Below are 11,015 nucleotides of genomic sequence, written 5' to 3'. Positions count from 1 at the left end.
CTGCCACCTGCTGTGGGAGATCCTGGGATCCAGGAAAAGCAAACACACATCAGCTGGAGCTCTTCCCGAACCCATGGCAGAAGCCACGCCTGCGTGTGCAAAGGCCCTGCTGGTTCGGGAATGGCTGTGACCAGCTTTTTCTCTCTGCAGGCCAGAACCCCTTGCTGCAAAGCAGTAAGCCACGACACTTCTTCCTGGGCCACAGCTACGGCACGAACTGGGTGGAATACGACACAACCGGCTGGCTGAGCTATGTCCGGCAGAATCCCGCCTCCCAGAATGCCTCACTTCTCCTGCAGGGGTCTCAAAAGTAAGCCATGGGGTTCCAGAGGACGGGAGGAGGATGGTTCGAGAAAGCAAATGGACTTTTTTGGTGTTCTTTTCTCCTGTTCTTTTCTTTCTTGGACGCACTCCCCTGCTGGAGATGGGCGGGCGTTCTTGGCAGCCCCGTCTTTTCTCCGATGTGGGCAGCCCTAAAGAAGATGTCCTCCCCCAGGCTCATTTTACCATATGTGGTGGACATGTGATAAGGCAAGAAGTTATTGGGCTGAGATACATAAAGAAATGGGAAAAATTGTAAAATGTAACTTTAAAAAAGAACCTGAAATATTGCTGTTGGGGCTTAAAATGGAAGAAGTTAATGTGCAGAAAAGAACTTTGATGTGGTATATGATCACAACTGCTAGAATGACTTATGCACAATGTTGGAAACAAGATAGAATTCCGGAAATTGAGGAATGGATAAAGAAATTAATATTCATGGTTGAAATGGACAAAATGACAAGGAAACTTAAGAACCTTGAAGCAGAAGAATTCTATGCAGACTGGAAAGGCTTTAAAGAGTACTTAGAAAAATATTGAGATGTAAAGGACAACTTAATTTGCCTTGACAATTATTGAAAAGTTAATGCTAATAGATGAAAGTTACTTAAGAGACAATACTAATAGAAAGAAGCATTACCGGTAGATTAAGATTAGAAGATAAGGAAAATGGAAAAGGACTAAGAAATGGGCTGGAGGTTGGAGCACTGTGGGAAGCCAGGGGGAGAGGGGAAAGAGAAGAAAGGATGTATAATAAAATAATATGATGTATGTTTGAACTAATAATATATCCTAATAAATTGGTTTTTTGGGGGGGGGGGAAGAACATGTCATCCCCCATCTTACTTTCTTTGTCCATCACACACCCACACGCGCATCCCAGCTGCAGTCTCCAGAGGGGGTGCTCTTAGCCCCTGTGGTAGATAGAACAGGGGTGGAGGGGAGGGCTTGACGGTCTCTTTCCCGTCCCTCCAGGAGGATAATCAGCAGCCTCTTTGCGGGCCGAGCCGGGAGCGGCATGGTGTTGTCCGGGTCCATCGCTGGCCTGGAGGGGGGCTCCCAGCTCGCCCTGCGCAGGGCCACGAGCATGCGGAAGACCTTCACCACCGGGGTGGCGGCCATGAAGAAGAAGTCGCTGTGCATCCAGGTCAAGCTGCAAGTGGTGAGTCTCTGGGCAGCCTGGAGATTGACTGGGAGGGGGGGGGGGATGTTCCGCGTGTGGCCCTCCACCACCAGCACTCCCCCTGACTAAAGCTCTCCCCCCGCTGCCCAGGATGCCCTCATCGACACCCTCAAGAAATCCAAGCTCCACTTTGTCCACTGCTTCCTGCCCAAGGCGGATGGCTGGAGCGGGGACCCCAAGGGACCAGGTGCGCGGAGGGTCAGCACGAGTGAGCTGGACCTGCACGGCGAGCACTGCGAGGCCGGACTCATGCAGCTGGACGTGCCCCTGCTGAGGGCCCAGATCCGGGGTTCCCGCCTCCTTGATACCCTTCGAATGTACCGGCAAGGTTGGTGCCTCCCCTCCCCCCGGGGCTCGGGTGAATGGCCTGGTAGGTTGGCTGTCTAGGGCGATGTTGTCTAGGACTCGCTTGGCTTTCAAGGGCAGTGATGCCTTATGTCATACTGGGGACAGGGTTGAGCTTATCAGCACACGGAAGAAGGGGTGACCCGCAGAGTCCCCACTTCCAGGAGTAGCAATTCTGGCAGGGTAGATGTTTATCCACAAGTGTACAGACAGTTGCCCTGTTTTGTCCCGTGGGGCACCAACATTTCTCTTGGAAGCATCTCTTCCTGCCTCCTCCTCTTTGTATGAGCCACAGAGGTCAGCCCACCCAGTCAAAAACCAATGGGGTGGGCTGTGGTTCACTTGCAGAGCATCTCCTTGCAATGCAGAATGTCCCGGGTTCAGTCCCCGGCACCTCCAGTTGAAAGACCAGGCAGTAGGTGATGTGAAGGACCTCCGCCTGAGACCCTGGAGAGCTGCTGCCAGTCTGAGCAGACAAGATTGACTGTGATGAACCTTGGGTCTGATTCAGTAGAAGGCAGCCTCATGTGTTCACGTGGCAAACAGGGTGGCGCCACATTGTTATGCAGCCAGTCAGGTTTGGCAGGTGAGGGCGATGGAGAGCAAAGGCAATCTAAGCGAATGAGAAAGTGTTTCTGCAGGGAGTGCCAGACGGGCTCCCTCTTTTGGCCTTGGCCTTGGCCAAAAACACTTGTGAACAACCGTGAGTAGTTTTCAGGTGTGTTTTCAGGTATGTTTGTCTAGGGTAGAAGAGCAAGATTCAAGCCCAGTAGCACTGTGTCAGAATGTACCCATTAGCACTGTGGCAGAAATGAAAATGTAAAATTTCCAGAAATTTTGAAGCTCGGAAAACCCCCCGTTTTTTTTCCATTTTTTTCCGGGGGGAAACAGAAATTTTCGGAAAAATTGAAAAAAATGCTACCTTAGGATTTATTTTGTCTTTTCTAGATTGAAAGTAATTCTGTTACTTTAGGAACATAAAATATGACTATGGACATTTTTACTTGGCATGAAATCATCACAACAGCATATTAAAAATATAGTGTATCCAAACAATTATTACAAAACAGAATACCCACCCACATGCAAAAACAAAACTGAAGCCTTTTTCTTTTCTTCTGACAATCGCACCTCCTAAAGGAAGAAATGCATTGGAGAGTTCAGTTTGTAACCTAGGACTTGCTTGTCCTCAGTGCACAGAAATTAGATCAATCTGATACTATATATACACACACACACACACACACACACACACACACACACACACACACGCACACACACACACACATATGTGTGTGTGTGTGTGTGTGTGAAATGATTTGGAAAATATTTGAACACCTCGTCTTAAAATATTTTATTCATCATGTTAAAATAAAACGTTCCATAATATTTTTTTTTCTTTTCTTTTTTCAATTTTTCCAGTTTTTCGGAAAAAAACAAAAAACTTCAGGAAAAAAACAGTTTCCCCCCTGAATTTTTCCGTTTTTTTCCCGGGCCTTCACATTTCTAGGCAGAAAGAGGGACTTTTCTTTTTACACTCCAATCGCTGCTACCACCACCTGATCAATATAGGAATTTCCCACTGAAGGGATCAGGACCCTCAGTGTCTCCTGCTAGCCCAGTGGGATGGATTAATGCCTTGTGCGCCCCTGGGGGAATAGCCAATTGCCAACTGCTTGCTTCCCCCCTCCCCTGGGGGGCTCCCTTTAAAAATAGCGTGTCTGAAACAGTGGTGGGTCTATGTAGTACAGAGAACCACTTACAGAATCGAAAGCTTAAAGTATTTATTAAAAATAAAATATTTACAGGCATACTGTTAGCACGACGCCAGAGTGAAGCAAAGAAGAACAAAAGAAATTTGGTGAAATGCAAATCCTCTGTCCCTCTCAGCTATACATGCCCAATCTGATGGTAAAATATAGGACAGGCTCTTTATCTTAGGTGTCCTAGTTCTCTAAAGATATACCATTACCTTAAAGCTTGCTCCCAGCTCTTTAGGCCAGCCGCATGGTCCCAAAATGGCTGCCTGCCCCCATCCTCAAACAAGAGGTGTGTCCAGCTCAGCATCCCAAGGAAAAAAAGAGCTATTTCCTGTTGCCCAAAGAATTTATCCTCTCTTTTCCTCCTCCCCCTTGACCCCAGTCAGCCCAGGCCAAGGCTTCTTTTCCTGTTGCCTCTAGCAAGTCCCTTCCCACAACCTGTCTATCAATGAACACCTCCACCTCTATTCCCTGCTTTGAGGGGAGGGGTAAACTGGCCCAACCCATTGTCAATAGAGAGACCTGTGAACATTTCTTAAACGACGTGTCTGGAAGTCTCGTTCTTCGCTCAGAGGGGAAAAATGGTTGAAAAGCACAGGGAAGGCTTTTGTTGCTTGCCAACCCTCCAGGAGACCAGGCAATTCTCCACAAGGACCTTAAAAGACCAACAAGATCTCCAGGGTAAGAGCTCCCTCTGCCCTTAAGATTCTACCGGACTTGAATCCCGCTCATGAATAGTCAGCCCTCGTCCTCTCTGCTCCTCAATCACTTCTCTCCTCCACCCCAACACTAGAGACAGCTGAAGCAGATACTCCCTCCTGCCTCTCCTCCCCGGGAAGACCCCCCACCGAAGCACATCCCCGTATTCATCCCTCTGAACAACGGCACGGCGGAATTGGTGTTTATTATTTCAAAAGCAGGTTGTTAGTGCTCTGAAGCAAGATCAATGTTGTGCACGGAACCAAGGATCAATGGCCCAGCAGGGGAGGGAAGGGGGCTCAGTGGCCCGGTCGATGATGCTGATGATTAATTAAGACCTGAAGAATCAACACTGCTATCTTGGCCCATAAATTTAATTGCAATTCGTTGGCAGTCGATATAGGCAAATCCATTCTCTTTCTTGAAAAAGCCGGCGCTGCCGGGAGGTGTCGTAACACAGATTGCTGTGTGCAGTGGAGGGTTGCAGGGTTGCGTCGGGGCCCCCCTTTTTTGACAAGTCTCTCTCCAGTTCTCTGGCAGGCCGTTCTCTTTCTAGCCCGCTCTCTAGGGAGGAGAGACGCGGAGGACTATTTTTAACCTGCAGGAGAGGATTCCCCAGTGAGGGCGAGCGAAGTGCATTTGAGGCCAGGGAGACACAGAGCTGAAGTCAGTCTGAAGGAGGGATCGCTGCTCCTGCTTATCTCACTCACTGACCTGCGGAAGGAGGTGTCTGTATTCCGAAACACGTGCAAAACCTGCTTTGACCAGTGAGATTCGAGTCCAGCAGTACCTTAGAGACCAGCACGGTTCCCCTCTGAAACTGCTTGGACCAGTAATAGAAGACGAAGAGAAGAGATTGGATTTATACCCCGCCCTTCACTACCCGAAGGAGTCTCAGAGTGGCTTACAAACTCCTTTCCCTTCCCCTCCCCACAACAGGCAGCCTGTGAGGTAGGCGGGGCTGAGAGAGCTCTGACAGAAACTGCTCTTTTTCAAGAACAGCTGTGCCAGAACTGTGGCTTGCCCAAGGCCATCCATCAGGTGCAAGTGGAGGAGTGGGGAATCAAACCCGGTGCTCCCAGATTAGAGGAGAAGAAGAAGAAGAAGAAGAGGAGGAGGAGGAGGAGATGATGATGATGATGATGATGATGATGATGATGATGATGATGATGATGATGATGATGATTGGATTTATACCCCGCCCTTCACTCGGAGTCTCAGAGCGGCTTACAAACTCCTTTCCCTCCCCCTCCCCACAACAGACACCCTGTGAGGTGGGTGGGGCTGAGAGAACTCTGACACAAACTGCTCTTTTTCAAGGACACCTGTGCCAGAGCTTGTGACTGACCCAAGGTGCAAGTGGAGGTGCAAGTGGAGGAGTGGGGAATCAAACCCGGTTCTCCCAGATTAGAGTCCGCGCACTTAACCACTACACCAAACTGGTGTAGTGTAGAGCCATAGCCATAGAATCAGAGATCTCGGTGGGATCCAGAGATCCTCTGGGCCAGCAATAGGGGATCCAGAGGTTCCTGGGGGGGTCCCATGTGAGTATTCTGTGAGTCCCTTGTTGTAAGGGCAGGGAGGGGAGCCCTTTTTATGGCCACCTGGCTAATGTGGAATGGGGCCATGGTTCTTCAGTTCAAGGGAAGGGGACAGAATTGGCTCCCCTTGCTTTTGCAAAGTGGGGCTCAAGGAGTGGCTGCTGCTGCTGCCCACAGTCACCTAGCTGCCAGGACACCTCAGAACACTAGCCAGCAAATGGTCACAGCAAATGGACTAGTCACTGGCAACCCGCAGCTATAAACCATTAGTTGAGTGGCATCAAAGAGGTACAGTCCAAATGCACTTGTCATAGTTGTTGTTGGTGGAAAGCGGGGTTGTGGTCAGTGGTGGGGCTTTAGGGGCAGAGCCCTCCCAGATAAAGGTGGAGCCCCCCCAATAGCACCTTAGCAAGAGGAGAGCCGCTCCATGCCGCCACCTCTGCCTGGGCCCCGGCAGCCAAGAGGAAGGCAAGTGCAGCATCCGACGTGGGTCACAGAACCTGAAAAGGGTTAGTCATATAGAAAAGAAGGGCCAACAATAAAAGCTTAATATATATGTAGTATATAAAAAGATACATGTATTTATTAACAAAGAGTTTTAAAAATATATAAGGGCCCTATCGCACCTCATGTAAAAATACCTGAATCTAACACACAAGGGCTAATGGACTTGACCTGACGCGTTTTGACCTGCATAGATCTTTTTCAAACACCGTGAGGAACATATTGGCTTATATAACAGTACAGTACAATCGTAGAGATATAAAATATAAATAGAAGAAGGACCAGAAAAAAGTTGTTCCAAAATGAAACCACTAGGCACAGAATAAAAGTACAAATGAAGGTTCCAAAGATGCAATCACATGCCAAGTGGTGTTTCACTGGCAATAATTCCTGGTCCAGAAAGTGCCTTCCTATGATTGCTTAGCCAAAGTCCTTAGGCAGATTGTCCTTAGGCAAAGAGCAGCGGGTCAGCCAGCCGCCGGAGGGGGTGACGGCCAGATGCTGCCCTTGCCTTCCTCTCGGCTGCTGCCACCTCCCCCGCCTGGGCCCCGGCAGCCAAAAGGAAGGCGAGGGCAGCATCCAGCACAGGTCAGCCGGCTGCCGGAGGGGGTGGCAGCTGGGTAAGCCATGGCAGGGCTGAGCGTCTGTGCGCCCAGCTTCTTCTCTTTGCGCCACCCCACCTGTCCTTGCCCGGCGAGCGCGATGACTGAAGCTCGGCTGACCACAACCCCCCGCCAACCCTCTCCACCACCACCACTCAAGAAAATCCAGGGACGGGAAGGGGTTGACGATTGGGCAGGCCGTGGCGGGGTTGTGTGCCCAGCTTCTCTCTGCCCCTCGCACTGCCCTGCCCCCCAAGAGCGAGGGGAAGCGTCTTGTGACCAGTGTTCCCTCTAAGCTGAGTTACTGTGAGCCAGCGCACAGCTTTTTAGCCTCCAGCTCGCACACTTTTGTCTTATCCCAGGAAGGATGGCTCCCGATCAAACTAATTGATGCAGCAACCAAATCGCTCGCTCACAGCCTTAATGGCTGTAGCTCACAAAGTAGGATTTTTGCTCACAAGACTCCGCAGCTTAGGGAGCATTGCTTGTGGCCCAGGGATGGCTGGGTCCCCAGGGTAAGGATTAGATTTAATTTAATTAGTGGTGCTTCCCCGGCACCCCGGAGGGCCCCCCCCCCGGAAAAAATCCTGGCTATGGGGCTTGTGGAAAGTGCTGTCAAGTTGCGGCTGACCTACAGCAGCTCCTGATGGCGTTTTCAGGGCAAGAGACGTACAGAGGCACTTTGCCGTCATCTCCCCCTGAACTTCCTTGGTGGTGTCCCATCCGAGTACTAACCAGGGTCAACCCTGCTTGGCTTCTGAGCTCCTTTATTTCCTTCCTTTAGAAAACCAAACTGGGTTTTACTCTCTTTTCAGTGGAATGGATTTTAGTGTAGGGATGGAGAGACGACACTCTGTCGTGCTGTGCACACTTTGAAAAGGGGCCATCTTGTGCATGATGATGTGTGCCCAGTGAAGGTGGGATGGGCTTGGGGTCCATTGGGAGGTTTTTGACTGAAATTGGGGGTCCCCCTTGGGTTCAGTGTTCCCTCTAAGATGAGCTAGTGTGAGCTAGCTCACAGTTTTCTAGCCTCTGGCTCTCACATTTAGCTCAAGAAGGATGGCTCCAGAGCAATGTTCCTTCTAAGCTGTGGAGTCTTGTGAGCAAAAATTATACTTTGTGAGCTCCTGGCATTAAAGTTATGAGGGAACTGTTTGGCCACTGCATAAATCAGTTTGCTCTGGAGCCCTCCTTCCTGAGCGAAGACAAAAATCTGTAAGATGGAGGCTAAAAAACTGTGTGCCAGCTCACACTAACTCAGCTTAGAGGGAACACTGCTCCAGAGCATACTAATTTATGCAGTAGCCAAATTACTCGCTCACAACTTTAATGCCAGTAGCTCACAAAGGAGAATTTTTGCTCACAAGGCTCCACAGCTTAGAGGGAGCATTGCTTGGGTTGCTAAAGTTTGAGAATCTCTGTTCTAGGCTAACCCTCCTTTTTCCTGTAGAAGAGAGCGAGAAAGTCCAGTGGCACCTTTAAGACTAACAAAATATGTGGCAGAGTATGAGCTTTCGTGAGTCACTGCTCACTTCTTCAGGTACCTGAAGTGACTCACAAAAGCTCCTCCCCTGCCACATATTGTGTCAGTCTTTAAGCTGCTGCTGGACTCTTGCTCTTTTCTACAGCTACGGACTTGCTAACACGGCTACCCAAGCTCTTTTGCTGCGTTAATCGCCACACGGTACAGCAGGGAGTAGCTTCGTTCCCCATTTGCAGCCGGAGAAGGGATCTGAGGCTGAGAGAGGTGTGCCTTGCCCGAGGTCCCTGGGTGAGTGTGTAGCAGGTGCGGCTTCCCCGGTGACAGTCTCAGCTGGGCTACACTCGCTGGCTTCCAGTGCTTTGTCACATGTGCTCTTGCCTCTCAAGTACCAAAGAGGCAGAGGTGGCATTTGAGGGCACTGGGGGCCTCGCCCACTCTCGATCTCCCTTCTGGAGTCTCTTGAGAAGTTTTGCACCTGAAAAAATGTATTTAAGGCAATGAATGCAACTTCGAAATGAGTGCAGAAAAGGGCAACTCGAATGATAAAAGGGTTGGAAAACTTTCCCTATGAAGAAAGGTTAAAGCGCTTGGGGCTCTTGAGTTTGGAGAAACGATGGCTGAGGGGTGACATGATCGAAGTTTATAAGATTATGCATGGGATAGAGCAGGTAGAGAAAGAAGTACTTTTCTCCCTTTCTCACAATGCAAAACTCATGGGCACTCAATGAAATTGCTGAGCAGTTGGGTTAGAACAGATAAAAGGAAGTACTTCTTCACCCAAGGAGTGAGTAACCCATGGAATTCACTGCCACAGGATGTGGCGGCGGCTACAACCATGGACAGCTTCAAGAGGGAATTAGATAAACAAATGGAGCGAGCAGAGATCCATCAGTGACTGTTAGCCACAAGGTATAGATAGGAACTCTCAGGTTGGGGCAAGTGATGCTCTGTATTCTTGGTGCTTGGGGGGGCAACAGTGGGAGGTCTTCTAGTGTCCTGGCCCCACTGCTGGACCTTGTGATGGCACCTGGTATTTTTGGCCACTGTGTTGGACAGAGTGTTGGACTAGATGGGCCATTGGCCTGATCCAACATTGTCTTCTCTTATGTTCTTATGAATATTTATATAGCCTGTTTTTAGAAAAGGACAGCCTGGTGGAAGTGAAGGAGGGGCAACTTGTGCCAGAACCAGGGTCCAGGTCACCAGTATTCTCACTTGTACTGTAATGCCAGGAGGAAGGCAGTGGATTCTCCCTGCAGCTGAAGCAGGGGGTGTGACTTTGTCTTTTGTATAGTCTGCCTTTACCTGGTGAGGTGTCCCATCTTCAAGTGGAGTGGCCCCTTCAACCCTCTTCCACCTATCCCTGAAAACTGTAGACTCTGAAAGTCCTACACAGAGTAGCTGTTCTGTCCCTCCCACACCTTCGGCATAAGGCAGCTTCATGTGTCCGAGGGCCAGGGACTTCTGCCGATGCCCTACAAGTTGCTTTTTGGGCTCCGCTACTCGTCAACGAAGAGTCGGACTCGACTGTGCGACTGAACAACAACAACAACTCGTCAACACTTGGAGTGTAACATGAGAAGGCTGCTGGGATACAGCTTGCTACCGTCATGTTTTCTGAACGTGTCTTGTAACTGTGCGTTTCCATGCTGAGCTCTGGGCCTTGGTGTGTCCTGTGGGAGATCTTCCGTAAGTCTGCAGGACTCTGTCTGTTCGGAGCCCACTGCCGAAGAAAAGAGAGGCACGCTGAACGTTGTCTTTCACCAGCCTTCTGGGAGTTGTCTCCTCCTTTTGCCGCGTCTCAAATCACTCCCCGGTTGATATCTCCACGCCAGCCAAGTCTTTTCGTGCCAGGGAAGCCTCTTCGTGACTATATTTGGAAATCAAGAATCTCCGGGATGGGGGGCAGGCAGTCATCCGTTCAACTCCAGACCTGTCTGAGAGGGAACCAGCTAGAAGTTTGCAAGTGAGGCATGGTCTCAAAACCCATTCCCTAGTGTTTGTACTTCCCCGGCGTTCCTGGAGTTAGTGGTAGATGGGTGTCTGAATGTGGATAGGGATCTGTGTTCCCTCTAAGCTGAGTCAGTGCGAGCCAGCTCACAGTTTTTTAGCCTCCGGCTCACACATTTTTGTCTCAGCTCAGGAAGGATGGGTGGCTCCAGAGCAAATTACTTTATGCAGCAGGCCAATCGCTCACTCACAACTTTAATGCCAGGAGCTCACAGAGTAGAATTTTTGCTCACAGGACTCCACAGCTTAGAGGTAGCATTGGATAGGGTGCTGTGTCGTATTCAGAGCTGCTGCCATTCTTGCTCTCTCCCTAATCCATCAGAGAAGGATCTTTGGCAGCAAATTCCGCTCTGCATTGTGTGAGCAGCATCAGCTTCTGTAGCCTTCATCAGCTTCTGTAGAAATAGTCAGGGGTCATTTCCTGCAGGAGCGCACAGGAGCAGAGCTCTGGCAGTAAAGAGCCCAGGGGGCGGGCACATGCAACAAGCCCCGCCCCCTGCTCCCAGCAGCCCTCAGTCAGAGCAAGAAGCAGCCAGATAAGTTGCAGAGCTCCCCCCTCCCCCCCCC

The 11,015-nt window shown here is 50.0% G+C and overlaps 1 protein-coding gene across 1 annotated transcript in view; it reads left to right on the top strand.

Moving 5' to 3' along the window:
• MYO18A (myosin XVIIIA) overlaps positions 1 to 11,015 on the top strand; it is a 182,496-nt gene that overhangs the window by 91,216 nt on the left and 80,265 nt on the right. The window contains exons 15-17 of the mRNA XM_015421898.1: positions 151 to 310; positions 1,297 to 1,483; positions 1,595 to 1,832. Coding sequence (XP_015277384.1) covers positions 151 to 310; positions 1,297 to 1,483; positions 1,595 to 1,832 — 585 coding nt within the window. The remainder of the gene's footprint in view (positions 1 to 150; positions 311 to 1,296; positions 1,484 to 1,594; positions 1,833 to 11,015) is intronic.

The sequence above is a fragment of the Gekko japonicus genome, unplaced genomic scaffold (genome assembly GCF_001447785.1).
Source record: "Gekko japonicus isolate JY-2015 unplaced genomic scaffold, Gekko_japonicus_V1.1 scaffold21, whole genome shotgun sequence".
Classification (NCBI taxonomy): Eukaryota; Metazoa; Chordata; class Lepidosauria; order Squamata; family Gekkonidae; genus Gekko; species Gekko japonicus.
The sequence above is the reverse complement of the archived record's forward strand: the minus strand, read 5'-3'. Positions and strand labels throughout refer to the sequence as shown.